Raw genomic sequence first — 18,358 nt, 5'->3', positions numbered from 1 at the left:
AATTATGTGACTAAGCAACAGAACAATTAATCGCACTGCAGGCCTTTCGCCTATAAAGCAGCTTTATTTTCAAATCATTCTTTTTCTAAATCCAAGCTTTGTTGATTGAACTAGGCAAGTTAATGGGGACCAGTGGAATAAAAGTATTTCCTACTTTTGGCAGCCTGTGTCAGTAATAATTACCATGTGTGCCAGACAGAGAGAAAACTCCTTGTACTCTTCCTCAATCAGTGGTCAGGTGCCACTTCCATCTCTCACAGGAGCAGGATCAACATCATTGAACAAAACAGATGCTCAAGGTTATCAGTGGCAAACCTGAGCTATTAACCAGAGGGTAACTCTATCACAGGTCTTCACGTTAAGGGCAACTTCAAACTGGTCGTCAATGGAAATGGAGGGGTCAGGAGAAAGCTCTGCTGCTGGCACCCAACGCCTACTGTCTCCATCTCCTCCTTCACTCTGAGGCTGAAAATCTCTCCAGGAATTGTGAAAAGGCTGCAGTGGAAGACTGATGCTAATTCTAACTGGCCAAGCACACTGGGTCATTCCCACCTTTAATTCACTTGCTGCTGAGTTGGTATATTCCTCTCTGGTGGCTTTGTTTGTACGTGTGCTCTCCAACCATGTGGCCTGAAACCAAATCTCCAATGTAAAAAAGGGTCTTGACTCGAAATGGAACAGTTCTCCAGAGATTCTGTCTGACCCACTGAGTTACTCCACCACTTTATGTCCTTATTTTCTGCAGCCTGCTCTGTTAGATTAAGGCGCTTTGTGGCTGTATACACTTTGAGAGACTGGCCCCCCCGTCACAACATTCTTACACTGAAGAGGCACTTGATTGTAAATGTGGTGTAAATAGCTTGGAGGCAGACTCTTCATTGCAGCCTTGTGAAATGCAATTGCCAATTTAACGCTTATTAGTGCTCCACTGTTTTACTACACTTTCAAGCTGTAAATGATCAAGTACCTGCTTGCTGAACTGAACACTAAGCCTTACTTAACAATTGATTTCATGCTTCAGTTCTCCGAGACATGACTAGCTGATACTTTAGAGCAAATTGCTGCAATTATCTAATGCTGAGACTCTATTTGAACTGCTACCTGTCTAAGAACTGTCGGGGAAATAAAAGTTTGATTAGAACAATGGCTCAAGACTTGTTCTGTGTCTGCCAGTAACATTATTTGAATGTCTCGGGTGTGCAGTAGTTGATTCAAGGTTATGTTTGAACCCTTGATATTCTGGATGGTGATGGACAAAAGTGTGAAAATCACTTTGTTTGCTGTAATGTTGATACAATTGGAATGATTGCTTAAGATAGAACGCAAAGTCTATTAAACCTCTGTTCTTAAAATAAATTATCTTACAGTGTAAGAGTCAGTCACAGATTTAGACCTTTGCAGGGAAGTAGTCTTTTTTTAATGTCAAGATGGATAACATGTTCCTGGGAAATGACTCCTCTGAGTATTTGTCAAGAATCTCTATCTGTAAATCTTTGCCCATCAAGGCTCTTCAGCAATAAAACAGGGTCACCTCGGTCTGATTTCTGCTCTAACAGTTAAGAGGTCTTCTATCATTCTGTATATATAATTGCACTGAAGTAAGCAGCAACCTGAACCTTTGCCTGTAAATTCTAAGAATCGTAGTAGTAACAATGCTCAGTGTAGAATCAATGCTCAGACTTGCCTCTCAATTTTGTGACATGCTTTCCCCACAAGCAGTATCCTCCACTGGTTACATCACATCAGGGAATCACCCCACACACTTTTTCAGAGAGTGGAAGACGCCAGTGGTAAGCTTCACTCGGATTATGGGGGAGAGGTTTCTGTGCACCCCAATGGATTTTGAAAAGTGAACCCCACATATACAGAGGCTTTAGACCAATGTCAGAACACTTTGCAAAATCAATTAAGGTGCCAGATTCAACCTGAATCTACAAAACTTGCCTCTGACTAATTCACAGAAGTTGATGTCACCTTCAGAGAACTTTAGTTAGCTACAAAAGCCACTTTCAAATTAATTACATTTCAAAAAGGAAACACCTTCATCCTCCAATCCAGCAAACTGGCATGATCTTACTGGTAATAAATCAAAGAATGTGAATGGGATTCTCCAGATGCTTTCATACTCTGGGCACCAGATTGATTTGGTTACAGCACATTTGTCATGGCTCTCTGAGCCCATAACTTTCAAACGCAATCTCTAAGCACCAGCCTATAAACTGACTTTTTGTGCCCATTTCTCTTGTGTACAATACCGGAAAGAGCACAAGGACCTCCTATTTTTCTGTTGAACTTGGTCAAGTCACACAAAACTTTAAATAGAAAAATGAGAGAGATTGTGCATTACTAAATATTCACCCCTTGGTAATTTAACACAGCTTTTCACATTTAACATATTTCCACTCACAGGAGCCACATCCAAAGTTTTGTCAATTAATGACCAATCACTTTATTACAATGTAATGATTATGGCTTGTATAAAACAGAGACATGTTTGATATGCAAGCCAAAGAATGAAGAATCTTGAACCTAGGTAGCAAATTTATTCATTCTGAAGAAGGGTCCTGTCTCAAACATTACCTGTCCATTTCCCTCCATAGATGTTGCCTGACCCACTGACCTCTACAAGCACTTTTTTTTGCTCAAGATTCCAACATCTGCAGTTTCTGGTGTCTCTAGCAAATGTACTGTTCAAACTGCAGCCGTTCATTTACATGAGTAAGAAAGTAACAACTAAAGCACTCTTTTTTGAAGACTGAAACAGGATTTCAAAGGTAAAGAGTACTTCTAATCCCTGTAAGAAGAATATTGTTGCAATGTTATAAAATGTTTTGAGTTTGATTATTTATTGGAGTAACTGGGATCAGTTTACACTGAACAAACAGTTGAAATACAACCAAGCTTTATTACTTATAAGAAAGCGAGGAAATCATGAACATACAAAGTTCTGAACCCGATTAACCTTCCATATCCTGATGATTACTAAGTTGTTCAGTTATCTTTTTGGCAAATTTTAAAACGTTTTTAATGGTGCAATTGACATAACATAATCCGCTCAGTTTATTAGATATCTTCATGGACTATAACCTTGACTAATCAAAATGTTTTTATTAATGTTGATCAATGATAAAAAATCTCCATTTCAGTGATTAGATTTTATGTCAAGATTGATGAGTGCATGAAATGCACATCTGTTTCCTAAACCAATTCCCTTGAGCAATTCCAGCCTTTCACTGATTACTTCCAGTGTGTCAAGGACATGAATCTATATTTTATTTCTAACACTGCGTTCCATCTAAGGGTGATTAAAAGACCTGAATTTAAGATTGTTGGAATGTGACTGGTACTCCATCAGACACTTGAAACCTTGGGAGTGACGGGCAGGACATCATTTGACTGAGCCGGCAGAAAATGAGATTTTGAAGGGAACCTGTTTGTCCTAAACACACAGCTCCAGCATGGAATACAGAGTCATAGAGTGATACAGTGTGGAAACAGGCCCTTCAGCCCAACTTACCCACGTCAGCCAACTTGTCCCAGCTACACGATTCAGCTACTATGGGCAAGAACCAGAGGAGAGGAATCGAGAACTAGAGGACATAGGTTAAAAGTGAGGGGGGATAAATTGAAAAGGAATCTGAGGGGTAATATTTTTTTACACAAAGTGTGGTGGGTGTATGGAGCGAGCTGCCGGAGGGGGTAGTTGAGGCAGGTATTATTGCAGTGTTTAAGAAACATTTAGACAGATACATGGATAGGATAGGTGTAGAGGGATATGGGCCAAACATAGACAGGTGCGACTGGTATCGCTGGGGCATGTTGTCGGCATGGACAAGTTAAGCCGAAGGGTCTGTTTCCACGCTGTATGACTCTATGACCTGTATACTAGTTCCATGTTATCCCACTTTCCCATCCTACACACTAAGGGCAATTTACAGAAGCCAATTAACCTACAAACCTGCACATCTTTGGAATGTGGGAGGAAACCGAAGCACCCGGAGAAAACCTTTCTCATGGTGTTCTATTGTCCAGCTATTGTCCAGACTGAGCCGCCCCACAGTACCCATCTGTGTGGCCTTCGGGTGAAACTACAGCCTTGACGTGCAATTCCAACCAGTTGCTTAAAGAGCTGGCGGCAAGATGACCCTGAAGTAATATTCGGTATTTTAACGTTCAACTGGAGTTTCACCAGGTAATGTTCAACAATAAAAGAATCACATTGTTACCTGTTGTATTGTTGGTGTGATGACAGGGATGATTTGTTTCTGCCGTTCAGATAAAATGATGATGTCATCAATAGCCCACTGGTCATACCCTTCACCGGAATGAACTGCCTGCCACCAACGGAACCTTGTGCAAGTCGTCTTCGCCAAGGCCGGAAGCTCAAAATAAACAAATCTGTTGAATACAACACAAAATATGCAACAAAATTGATTTTGGTTTAACTTCAGTCTTCCAATTTGCTTACAATGACTCTACCTAGTCTCAGATGAAAGAGGAGTCTACTTCTCTTGACTGGAAGATTGAACTTGCTTCAGGAACTCTTCCTGCACTAAAAGTTCCTGAATGTCACTCCTCTGATGGGCTGTAGCATGCTTGCTTTCTGAGGGATTGTGCACTGAAAGCCAAGTGTTACAGTGACAGAACACATGTAGCCAGTGGCAGCAGAGTATTGGGCTGTCGGGTCCAACAGCGCTTGTGTCACGAGGCTGGTGTGCGAGGAAGATACAGAGAAATCAATGATGGAAAGATTAAATTTCTCCAGATGTTGCATTTTATTTACAAAGCCAAGGTGAGAGCTGGCAATGTCAGCAGCATTTTTGGTAACAAGCACACAATGCTACTGTGACCAATCTGGCCAAAGCACCTTTGAAGAATGTTAAAAAGCAGCTTTGAAGAGATGAGCTACCCAGTGCAACAACGTTCAGCTTCAATGTTTGTTTAATTGTCTTGAAACTAACCATGCTCCATCCATGCATCATACCTGGGTTGACTGAAATCAGAGAAGTACATTTCTGACAGCAGGTTCCAGGTAATGCCACCATTGTTGCTGTACTGCAACAAAACACCCTCCTCTCTGCTGTCAGGTGTATTACAGGATCCCGTGTTCCCTCCAATCCGAATATAAAACTGGATAAAGTCAACCCATTGGGTGTCCAGGTCCCAGCTAACCAGCTGCCTCTTTCCATTCTGGATAAACAAAAAATGCGAGCAAATGTAATGTTAGGGTGGTGGATATATCCTTCACTTTATGTTATTAAAACATATGGCAGCAGATGACAAAAAACACTGGGTAAGTGATTTGCACAAAGATAAGTGGAGTTTGCTCTTTGCAAAAAGTGAATGGAGGAAATCATCACATTGTACTTTAGCCCACAATAGTTTTATCTCTGCCTCAAAGCACCTTAGTTCTTCATACGAGTCGCTTTACAGTACCGCTACGAGACCTGGTTACCAAAGTAGCCAAACTTAAATGCATTCTCACTTGATTTTACCTGTACCCTCATTTTATATGAAGGTTTGTGACTGTGAATATCTAGCATGATTTTCCTCTTGCTTTCTCAGCCCAGGCCATTGAGACCAATTGTACCTCTGCCACTACTGATGAACTGAGACCATGAATGCCAATGATGGCTAACGATCTAACAGGAAGCCTGTATAGTTTATGGATATGATTACTACTCTGAACAACCAAGTGTTCATGTAACTCGATACTGTTCATCTTTACGAATAGTTTTGTATGAAGGCATTAATCCCAATATAGTATGAAAGCCTCTCCCAATCGGACAGCAATTCAGGTTGTATTGGAGAAAGAGTGAACTTTACCTCAGAGAAGTAGAGAGAGGATCCAGAGGAAATGATTCCACAGCCTTCTTCGGGTTTAACAATTTGTCCTCCTATCACTTCCTGCCAATCATTCTTCATCACAGCCTCATTCTCAAAGTCACATGTCACCGTTGAAGGTAACATAACGTCTGGTTTACAGGAAGATCCACGATAACCTGGATCACAACTTTAAGGGAAGAAACAATCATGTTCAGTCACAGCATGGTGATGGTGCACTCCTGCACTATGTCTACAAGCTGTATTTACCCACCTTTACCTTAAAGGGATGATAAATCAAATGATTGGTGGCATGGTAAGGTCACAAATTTCAATTGTAGAAGTATTCAAAATTATAAAAATAAACAACTAAATGAAAGGCATGAAAGATAGATGTAAAATGCTGGAGTAACTCAGTGGGTCAGGCAACATCTCTGGAGAAAATGGATAGGTGACGTTTCAGATCAGGGCTCATCTTCAGTCTGAAGGGTTCCGACCCAAAGCATCACCAGGGATTTTCCCAGGGATACTTCCTGACCCGCTGAGTTACTCCAACATCTTGTGTTTATCTTTAGTATAAATCACCATCCGGTGTTCCTTTTTATTAAATAAATGATATGTATTGATAAAAAGGCAGCCAGTACATCAATCCCATCGTTCCTTGCGTATAATTTATTTGCTCCATCATAATCCTTACTTTAACTTCCTCTGCTACCACAGAGTTTGTACGTTCTCCCCGTGACCTGCGTGGGCTTTCTGCGGGTGCTCTGGATTCCTCCCACACTCCAAAGATGTCCAAGTTTGTACGTTAATTGGCTTGGTATAATTGTAAATTATCCCAAGTGTGTGTAGGATAGTGTAAGTATGCGGGAATCACTGGTATGCGCGGTCTTGGTGGGCTGAAGAGCCTATTTCCGCACTGTATCTCTAAACTAAACGACTTCAAACAATAAAATCTTTTAAAATCTCTTAATGTAACAAAAGCTTTTCATTGTACCGCACCACACGTGACAATAAACTAAACTACAATTAACTATCTAACGGACATCAAGAGACCCAGATCAAAGGTGGGTAAATTAAGTTGAGGCATAGATCGTCTATTTTTGAACTGAATGGTGAATTAGGTTAACGTGTCTCAATGATCTTCTATTGTCCAACACATATCTGCTGACAAGGCATTAGTTGTATGTTACTACACCCACATACTTGCATAATCCGTTGTGACACCAGCCATGGCCATTACACATCCCAGGACACTGTTGTCCAATATAAATATCATCTAATGCCCATTCATCTTGAACCATGTAATAACTCTGGCTCCAGCGGAAACGTGTGGCACTTGACCTGAGTACATTTAAAAAGATGCATTAGTCTTTAGAATTAACATATCCAATTTCAGATTAGTTTATTGCCATATACACCAGGGTGCAATTAAATTTCTAATTCGCATGAAGCTCATAGAGCAAACAATAAATACAATAAGTACAACAATAAATACCCAATGCTGTTTTAAGAAGAGCATCATGCAAACTGTAACTGCTCTCCGCCAATATTTATTAGCCATGAATATGAAAATGCCTTTTATGACGGCATTTATAGTGGCTAATAGAACAGAGGGATCTGGTCGTCACAGTGAAACATCCTGGAGACATGTTGAAGGAAATATCTTTAACGTTCTAAAGAGTTGACTTGGCAAAGGTAATCACATCAAATAGGCTGCATGATTTTAAGTTTGTTTTCTAGTCTTAACAGTTCATTTGACCTTTTCCAGCACAGTGGCCCGAGTCTTCAAAACTAGAGGCAAGAATCAATAGCAGATTTTGGTCATGATCGCTTTTGGCCGATGCTAGAATGAAGCTTCCTGGAGACAGAGCAATGCTCAACTGTAGTTAAAAAGGAATCGCCAAACCTGGCCATATTCATTTTCTGGTTTGTATACAAAGAATGGTCACTTGAGTGAGGTATCAAAGGTCTGTGGTGCTCTTGCAATCAATACCTACCGGGGAGAGGTGTACAAAGGAACAATCTGAACCTGTACTTAATCTTCAAGATATATTTCACACAAGCAAAGCAACATTATAAATTGGTAGAGAGACCATTTATGCTGCAATGACTCAAATGCAATGTAATTACAATAGACAATAGACAATAGACAATAGGTGCAGGAGTAGGCCATTCAGCCCTTCGAGCCAGCACCGCCATTCAATGCGATCATGGCTGATCACTCTCAATCAGTACCCCGTTCCTGCCTTCTCCCCATATCCCCTCACTCCGCTATCCTTAAGAGCTCTATCCAGCTCTCTCTTGAAAGCATCCAACGAACTGGCCTCCACTGCCTTCTGAGGCAGAGAATTCCACAACTTCACCACCCTCTGACTGAAAAAATTCTTCCTCATCTCCGTTCTAAATGGCCTACCCCTTATTCTTAAACTGTGGCCCCTTGTTCTGGACTCCCCCAACATTGGGAACATGTTATCTGCCTCTAATGTGTCCAATCCCCTAATTATCTTATATGTTTCAATAAGATCCCCCCTCATCCTTCTAAATTCCAGTGTATACAAGCCCAATCGCTCCAGCCTTTCAACATACGACAGTCCCGCCATTCCGGGAATTAACCTAGTGAACCTACGCTGCACGCCCTCCATAGCAATTAAAGTGATGAAGCCAGTAGAGTGGGGAATGTAATCTGAATCCTCTGTGAGATTATTTGGGAAAACCTCACTAATAGAGACCTCTGATTCTTATACATTTTCATGTGTTTAAATAATAGCTCAATTACTGTGTTTAAGAAAGTTAAATCTCAATAAAATTAATCACATTGTTGATTGTTGGGCGCATCCGGTATGTCAACGAATACTCTCTTGAACTTCTACAGGTGTATGGTTGGGAGCATAGTGACTGGTTCGGTAACTTGAACACCCAGGATCGAAGAAGATTGCAAAGAGTGATGAACACTGCCCATTCCATCACTGGTACAGACCTTCTTACCATCAAAGCAGTTGCTGCCTCAAAAAGGCAGCCAACATCTTCAGAGACCCACACCACCCTGGCCCCACACTCATTGCACTCCTGCCATTGGGAGGAATACATATGAGCCTGAAAACTGTGACAATAGACAATAGACGCCATTCGGCCCTTCGAGCCAGCACTGCCATTCACTGTGATCATGGCTGATCATTCACAATCAGTACCCCGTTCCTGCCTTCTCCCCATATCCCTTGACACCGCTATCTTTAAGAGCTCTATCTAACTTTCTCTTGAAAGCATCCAGAGAATCAGCCTCCACTGCCGTCTGAGGCAGAGAATTCCACAGATTTACAACTCTCTGGGTGAAAAAGTGTTTCCTCATCTCTGTTCTAAATGGCCTACTCCTTATTCTTAAACTGTGGCCCCTGGTTCTGGACTCCCCCAACACCAGGAACATGTTTCCTGCCTCCAGCGTGTCCAATCCCTTAATAATCCTATATGTTTCAATAAGATCCCCTCTCATCCTTCTAAATTCCAGTGTATACCAGCCCAGTCGTTCCATTCTTTCAACATATGACAGTCCCGCCATCCCGGGAATTAACCCCGTGAACCTACACTGCACTCCTTCAATAGCAAGAATGTCCTTCCTCAAATTTGGAGACCAAAACTGCACACAATACTCCAGGTGTGGTCTCACCAGGCCCTGTACAACTGCAGAAGGACCTCTTTGCTCCTATACTCAACTCCTCAACTTCCCCTTTTCCTAACTTGACTCCATTCAGATAATAATCTACCTTCCTGTTCTTGACACCAAAGTGGATAACCTCACATTTATCCAGGGCTGTGGAGTCGGAGTCACAATTTTGATGCTGCTGGAGTCGGAATCGGATACACAAGAAATCAAGGAGTCGGAGTCGGGTATTTTGGGTATCGACTCCACAGTCCTGCATTTATCCACATTAAACTGCATCTGCCATACATCTGCCCACTCACACAACCTGTCCAAAACACGCTGCATCCCCATAGCATCCTCCTCACAGTTCACAATGCCACCCAGCTTTGTGTCATCTGCAAATTTGCTAATGTTACTTTTAACCCCTTCATCTAAATCATTAATGTATATTGTAAATAGCTGCGGTACCAGCACCGAGCCTTGTGGTACCCCACTAGTCACTGCCTGCCATTCTGAAAGGAATTTGTTAATCCCTACTCTTTGTTTCCTGTCTGCCAACCAATTTTCTATCCATGTCAGTACCCTACCCCCAATACCATGTGCTCTAATTTTGCCCACTAATCTCCTATGTGGGACCTTACCAAAGGCTTTCTGAAAGTCCAGGTACACTACATCCACTGGCTCTCCCTTGTCCATTTTCCTAGTTACATCCTCAAAAAATTCCAGAAGAATAGTCAAGCATGATTTCCTGTTCGTAAATCCATGCTGACGTGGACCGATCCCGTTACTGCTATCCAAATGTGCCGCTATTTCATTTTCTATAATTGACTCCAGCATCTTCCCCACCACCTATGTCAGGCTAACTGGTCTATAATTCCGTTTTCTCTCTCCCTCCTTTCTTAAAAAGTGGGATAACATTAGCTACCTTCCAATCCACAGGAAATGATCCTGAGTCTATAGAACATTGGAAAATTATCACCAATGCGTTCACGATTTCTAGAGCCACCTCCTTAAGTACCCTGGGATGCAGACCACCAGGCCCTGGGGATTTATCAACCTTCAGTATACCCAACACCATTTCCTGCCTAATGTGAATTTCCTTCAGTTCCTCTGTTACCCTAGGTCCTCTGGCCACTAGTACATCTGGGAGATTGGGTCTGTCTTCACTCAGGAAGACACAAACAAAGTACCTATTCAACTCGTCTGCCATTTCCTTGTTCCCCATAATAAATTTACCTGTTTCTGTCTTCAAGGGATCCACATTTGTCTTAACTAATTTTTTCCTCTTCACATTCCTATAGAAGCTTTTACTATCCTCCTTTATATTCTTGGCTAGCTTACCTTCGTACCTCATCTTTTCTCCCCGTATTGCCTTTTTAGTTATCTTCTGATGCTCTTTAAAATGTTTCCAATCCTCTGGCTTCCCGCTCTTCTTTGCTATGTTGTACTTCTTCTCTTTTATTTTTATACTGTCCTTGACTTCCCTTGTCGGCCACAATCATCTCTTACTCCCCTTAGAATCTTCCTCTTTGGAATGAACTGATCCTGCACCTTCCATATTAATCCCAGAAATACCTGCCATTGTTGTTCCACTGTCATCCCTGTTAGGGTCTCTTCCCAGTCAACTTTGGCCAGCTCCTCCCTCATGCCTCCATAGTCCCCTTTGCTCAACTGTAATACTGACACTTCCAATTTTTCCTTCTCCCTCTCAAATTGTAAATTAAAACGTATCATATTATGGTCACTACCTCCTAATAGCTCCTTTACCTTGAGTTCCCTTATCAAATCCAGTTCATTACACAACACTAAATCCAGAATTGCCTTCTCCCTGGTAGGCTCGAGTACAAGCTGCTCTAAGAATCCATCTCAGAGGCACTCCACAAACTCCCTTTCTTGGGGTCCAGTACCAACCTGATTTTCCCAGTCTACCTGCATGTTGAAATGTCCCATAACCTTAGCATTACCTTTGCTACATGCCAATTTTAACTCTTGATTCAACTTGCACCCAATATCCAGGCTACTGTTTGGGGGCCCTCTAGATAACTCCCATTAGGGTCTGTTTACCCTTACAATTACTTTTTTCTATCCATACTGACTCGATATCTCCTGATTCTATGTCACCCCTCGCAAGGGACTGAATTTCATTCCTTACCAACAGCTACCCCACCCCCTCTGCTCACCTGTCTGTCTTTTCGACGGGACCTATACCCCTGAATATTCAGTTCCCAGCACTGGTCCTCTTGCAGCCATGTCTCTGTAATTCCCACAACATCATACTTGCCAATTTCTAACTGAGCCTCAAGCTCATCCACTTTATTTCTTAACGTGTTCTGTAATCCTTAACAGGTTCAGGAGCTGCTACTTCCCTACAATCATCAGGCTATTAAACACTACAATCTCCAAATAAGCTCCGAACTACCTAGTGTTGGGGGCATTGTTTTGGTCGTTGCACTATTATTGTTTATATATACAGATTTTATTTTTGTTGTTTGTTATGGTGTTTACAGATTACTATGTTAACATATCTGTTGCGCTGCTGCAAGTTAAATTTTCATTGTTCTATTTTGGGACATATGACAATAAAACACTCTTGACATTGGTTGAACATGGACGATGTTTTAGCGTGTTCAGAATTCCCATGCTGATCAACCATTGTACTTAGGACAGCAAATGTGCATGGATACATTATTTAACAAGTAGATCTGTTAGAGAGGGGGGTCAAGGGCCATCTAGCCACATGAAGGGTATTGCTTCCAAGACAGTATTCCTTTCCTGGTGCACATATTTGTTTTCCACAGTCCCCAGAGTTCTGAATACCAGATCTTTAGGATTCTAAACTTCAAGGCAAGCTGCATGTGTTAGGCTGTGGAAATACCTCAAGCTGGTTTTCAAGGTCAACCCGTTTAGGAAGATCAAATGATTATAAGTGAATGTTCAAACATGCCTTCCCCTGTCAAATACCAAATAACGTAATAGTATTTTAATATTTATATTCCAAAACTGAAATGTGATAATTACTCTGGCTTAATTAAAAAAACCTGTCCATGACAGCTGCCTGCATCTCATCAGCAGTGCAGATATGCAAATATCCACACATAAAGCCAAATTCATTTTCATAAAGCAATAACAAATACAATTTGTCTAAGCTGTACTCGATACATAAAGTGAATGTTTAAAAAAATGGCAGGCTCAAGCAGCAGCTTTGCATAAATGTCCTGCAAATGCTTAATGAGACTGGTGCGAAGATTAACAAATCTCATCTAACACACTTGAACATGTTTGAACATCAGTGTTTTTTGTGGTTTGAATGCATTCACTAAGATACTAAAAAACTGCACATATTTTATCAATGCCTTACAGAAGCCTGTTAAAATGTTTATGCCTATTACAGAGATTAAAAATTAATTTGAGTAGATAACAGCTGTTAAGATAATTAAACCCCGTTGTCGCAGGTTTGGGAGGAGCCAATCATAGTTCAGTTACCTGGAGTCTTTCATTTCACATTCTGTAGATTTACGAGACGAGACAGTTGGTGGGAAGACAATGAATCACCTTATATTTGGCCCTTTCCCAAGGATTAATGCCTACAAAGATATTCTTACCATGTTTTCTGCTGCAGGGACACAGTTACTCTTTTCCACTGCGAGAACTCTGAGGAATGATAAACACTGGCAGAAGTGAACTCTTGGCAACTGGGCATGCTGGGAAAGCACTCCTGCAGGAAACCAAGGCAGAAAATAACAAGATTGTCATCGCTGTTAAAATCCCACATCCCTCCATTCAAAGGCAGCAGGCATAAAGCTTCAGAGTGATTAGATGATTGTAATTCTGAATAGAAAAATCAAAACTGAGCCTGGCCTGCAAAACAACCATAGTCCTTCTGTTTTTCACAATTCTAACTGTGTTTTGTAAAGATGGTAAGCTTTCTGCAGTGGCCTTTTAATCACAGCCACATCATTCTATATTCTCTATTCATGAGGGTAGCAGTTGGAATACAAAGTTTAATGACCAGAAATCAAACATGCATCAATTTCAAAATAACATTGTGAGAATAGTTTCTATATGGGCCCCATTTAGGATAATGTCAACAGAAGTCCAGCATGAACCAATTAATGGGCTTGTGTTACCGGATAATCAATTAATATTTGTGCAACACAAGCTCCAATCATTCTGGAATCTCTTTCATATTTTCACAGATCCACATTTAGAAGGAATAAATCTCCCTCCTGTTGCTGCTAAAGATCAGGCCTTCATTCAGCTTTGACCACAATGAGCCACCACGCTCTCAGTTTTCAGGTGTGGCCATGGGAGCTGAAATATTACAAGATCAGAGAGGAACAAAAGACACTTCCTGCACAAATCCTATCATTAGATATGTTATGATAATGATAACAGAGTTGGAAGAAAACTTCATAACGTCCAAAAGGACACTCAGTCTGAAAAAGGGTCCCAATCCCAAACGTCACCCATCCTTTTTCTCCAGAAATGCTGCCTGTCCCGCTGTCCCGCACTCTGTGTCTGTCTTCTCACACCAAGAAGATAGAGAAGGATTGTGAACCAATTTTACTCCTCACAATATTGAATTCTCCAATTTTAGGTAACTAACCTACACTCCCCCCCCTCCCAACTTCCCTATGCCCCACCTGGACTCACAACCATTTCTCCCCTTCCATCTATATACCATCCTCATGCTTCACAACCTCTTCTATCCTTACCTCACACCTTCTTTTCATCTTTGGCTTTTGTCCAACCATCTGCCTATCAAAAACAGCCCTTCCCTGTATCCACCAGGCTTTGTCCTGCCCCTCCTCTCTTCCAGGTTTCACCACCCCCTACTCCAAACAGTAGGAAGAAGGTTCCCGACCCGAAATGTCACTTATCCATGTCCTCCAGAGATGCTGGCCTGGCCCACTGTTATTCCAGCACTTTGTGTCATTTTTTACTCTGCACATGAGAGCTGTCAATACATTCAAGTTTGGCCATAAATAGTAAAAGATAAACTACTACCTGGAATTGTTACACATTTCTAATATGCAGCATCTGACACAAAAAGCACTGAAATGCAAACCAGTGCCTTAGTATTCATGACATTGCAGCGGGTCAACTGTTCATTGGCAGTCTGCAGGCCTGTGACCAGCTGTCCACATATTTTCCCATCCAAATTCGGTGAGATTTATCCAAAAATACTATCCAAAGAAAGTACACATGCATTCAATAGGTACCATAATTAACGCTGAAATGGTATGCGTTTGAAGATCATCAGAGAAAATAAAATTCTGTATAATGCAAGTACAAGTGAAATGAACTCAACAAAAAGTAAGATTTCTCCCAATGTGAATGGTCTTTGAAGAGAACATTGCCAGCCAATGGAGTCGTAGCAGCCCACTTGATTCTCTGAGTTACTGCTATTCAACACAGGTGTCCTTAATTTAACATTCAATTATTTCACATGCTTTTGGCAAACATAGCATTTTGAACTTCACCATTATGATTAAACAACTCAACTTGATAAATTGCTCCCTGATAGTAGCAGGACAGATCATTGGTGTCATGATGCACATTGACAACGTGACAAACTGGTTGCAACAGCAAGACTTACCCAATCAATTCACGGAGGTGGCAGCTTCATGCCTATATTCCTTTGTCCAAGGTTGTATGCAAAATAAAGCTTTTCACTGTACCTAGGTACCCTTGGAACATGTGTCAATAAAGTATCATTCATTCATTGTGTATGTAGCACTTGGCAAGTCCAATTGCTTAGTATTTACCTCCAGTACAAGATGCCAGGTCAGGCCATGGTTGGTGGAATACTCCAGGCTGATTTGGTTGTCCATGTGCAGTGCAAAAGGCTTTCCACAGCCCATCACCAGGTTGAACTGCAGCATGTAGGAAGCCCCAATTTGCATGGATTGGGTTTCAACGTAACGCATGCTTGCACTTGTTTTGGAATCTCCAGTGAAACTGCAGCAAAGACAAAGACAAAAACAACAGCATGTAGTGGAAACCAAATATGGACAAAATTGTCAGGATGATGATAAAGGTCAAAATTATCAATTCCAATAATGACTGCAGTGGGTTATTCACTACTGCGGCTCATCCCAGTGATTCTGGATTCAAAGGGATGCGAGACCAAGTCTTCTTTACCTGGTGGCTACAAGGGTTCTGTCTGCCTAAATAAAGACATCAAAAGCATAATGCTACTTTATTTCACAACTAATTTTCATCCTTATTTACAGAGGCCAAAATTGTTGAGGAAAATGACAAAAAAGTCCTATGCTGTGGCCTGATTGGAACTGAAATACAATATGGGATGAGAATGTTACTCTTCATCTAACCATGCTGCACGGCACTTCATTTGAAAATTTGACAAGAGCCTAAAGTGCCAAATGCTGGTTATTTTATTAAACACAACCAAAAAACTTTAAAAATGGTTATTTGGAATTGGTTTGGACGAATGTTACCTTCAAGGCTTCAAATTGCCAATGGCTCTGTACTAATTTGTTGGTATTGGTCATGAATCTGGGGACTGGGACACATTTATTTTGGTTAACTTCTAAAATTGAGTGTCATTTGACCTATGATATCCTGTGGGGACTTGGAGATATGAATCAAATAAGCATGGTATTGAACGAATTAGAAGCTAACTATTATAAGAAACTTCTAGTAGATCTGCACAATCTTTAGGGGAACAGAGTATTTTAAAATAATGTGGGAAATAACTGACTTTGTTTCTCTTTTCCAAATAGTTAAAGACATTTTACAGTTTGCATAATGAGTGTAGCAATTTGTCCACCTTGTTCCATACTATTTATGTTTGATAGGTTATTGAGGCAAGCATACTTCAGCGGGATAAGCTTGTAATATCTCACTGCGCATAATGTGGAACGATTAACCATCACAGCACTTGCAAAATTATTGTGCCAAGAACAGTAGCCAAATAGAATTTCTTGCCATGAAAGAATTTTAATAACAATGTTCAAATAGTCTAGAAAGGTCCTGCTGCTTTTGCAGGACAAACTCTAGAATTTCCAGAGGTCTGTTGTATGGAAGAAGATACATTTTAATTAAAGCATCCATTTTAACTGCAGAAGAAGCAAGTCTATTGGATCACTCGAGATGTTGACCTCTTGTAATGCAATTCCTTTTAAAACTTGCACCAACAGAACAACAATAAATACAAGATCTGAGATTTATGAACTTTTACCTTAATTGCATTGAATGGTGGATTTGTCTTTGATTCACAAAACTGTTATTTAACTATAAAGGAAAAGTGCACTACTCTTTACTTGTCGGAACACACTGCACCAAAGTACCACAATGTACTATATCTCACCTTTTTTGATAAACAAAATATTATTTAATACACTTATTTTGTAAATTGAGGACCAGCTGTTTATTCTTTTGGATATCTACTACCTCTGTGTCACTCATTGTATCTTGTAAAAGGCCATATTTATGATCTTTAGTCTTAAAGTTTGTAATGTAAACCACTTCTTGTACAGATAAGAGCAAGGAAATGGCAGTTGAGATAACTCACCATCATTCAGTTGTCAGAGATAAGCTTTTCCTTTTTCCTTGGCCCAGATGAAGCAACAAACACCTGTATATCATCACTGTTCACAGCAATGTGTCTGATAAAAACAGGACCAAGCCAAGCCACTCGATTCAAAGGGAACCTGGATACTATTACTACAAGTGGCTCCGAGATCCAGCAATTGCCTTTGCTGCCTCTGTCTTTAATAGCTAAGCTGTTAATGTTTGTCATATCCACCACTGAAGAACAATATTATTAGAGCTAAGAGTTACAAATGTTAATACATTTTATATTGAAGACAAATAATTGCATTGACAAGAAAATGACTAAACTCAGGATTTGTCTGAATCCTGACTGACCCAATTGGTAATATCTTTACAAATAGTAACTCAAGTGTGTCCGACAAGCAGTGGATCAGATAGAGTATGATCCAACCCTTCTACAAATTCTTCTACAAATATATTCTACACAAAAAAAACACCTTTCTTACAAGTTATTTAATTTACCTATTGAAAAAAGAAATGATACGGTCAATGTATCTATGTATATTTGCAGGCAGCAATGCTGACGGATCTATCTAATCCATGCAAGAGTTCATATAACAATCTGCTCCAACTGTCAAGAACCCATCCGCACTGATTCCACTTTTCCTCTCACATTCTGCCCCCCCCAAGTTAACCTGTCACCTATTAATACTAATGGCAATTTACAGACGCCAATTAATCAACCATTTTGTCCATTTCCTCAGAATTGTCTGTCCAATCCACTCCAGCATTAGAGGATATCCCAACAAAGGATTTGGAATTTCCCATTCATTACAATTTGATTTCAGAATCTGAGCTACTGGACTTTCTTTCTTCTGCCAAGCTATTAATCAATGCAGAGGCCGAGCCAAGGCCGAAACACCATACATTTTCTGAGGCCTAAGGAAAAGGACAAATATTGACTTTTGCTTCTTCCCTCTGAAGGAAAATTCAGTGGCCTGCCACTGATATCACAGGGACTTCAACAGCCCTCAACAGATGGTGAATGCAATGATACAGCCCCTGCTCTGTTTCCCCACTGTAATTATTCATGGCAGCTTCAGAACTTCAAAATTCAGAACAGCATTTCATTTCTCTTATGACTAACAAATTACAGGGTTTGATCCATTTTCTCTGAGTAGGTTCACTGGAATTAAAATCTTGCCTCAGAAAATTATCCTTCTGTGTGCCACCTTCAAACCAATCTATTTTGTTAAAAAATTGTTGTTAGATAAATCCTTAATTCAGTTATAAGCTAATGACAATATGATTTTTAAATGAATAAATTAGTTCTAAAGAATTATTTATGATATTAAAGTTCAAACTGCAAAATGATAT

General features: G+C 40.5%; 1 protein-coding gene across 3 annotated transcripts in view; it reads right to left on the bottom strand.

Annotated features, from left to right (window-relative positions):
* reln (reelin) overlaps nucleotides 1-18,358 on the bottom strand; it is a 247,689-nt gene that overhangs the window by 96,046 nt on the left and 133,285 nt on the right. For all 3 annotated transcript variants that reach the window (XM_078419695.1, XM_078419696.1, XM_078419694.1), the window contains 6 exons: nucleotides 15,232-15,424; nucleotides 13,066-13,178; nucleotides 7,030-7,167; nucleotides 5,827-6,013; nucleotides 4,985-5,190; nucleotides 4,227-4,398 (listed from right to left, as the gene is read on the bottom strand). In XM_078419695.1, the coding sequence (XP_078275821.1) occupies nucleotides 4,227-4,398; nucleotides 4,985-5,190; nucleotides 5,827-6,013; nucleotides 7,030-7,167; nucleotides 13,066-13,178; nucleotides 15,232-15,424 (1,009 nt within the window). The remainder of the gene's footprint in view (nucleotides 1-4,226; nucleotides 4,399-4,984; nucleotides 5,191-5,826; nucleotides 6,014-7,029; nucleotides 7,168-13,065; nucleotides 13,179-15,231; nucleotides 15,425-18,358) is intronic.

Source organism: Rhinoraja longicauda, chromosome 23 (assembly GCF_053455715.1).
Source record: "Rhinoraja longicauda isolate Sanriku21f chromosome 23, sRhiLon1.1, whole genome shotgun sequence".
NCBI lineage: Eukaryota > Metazoa > Chordata > Chondrichthyes > Rajiformes > Arhynchobatidae > Rhinoraja > Rhinoraja longicauda.
Note: the sequence above shows the minus strand (reverse complement) of the source record. Positions and strands in the feature narration are given on the sequence as shown.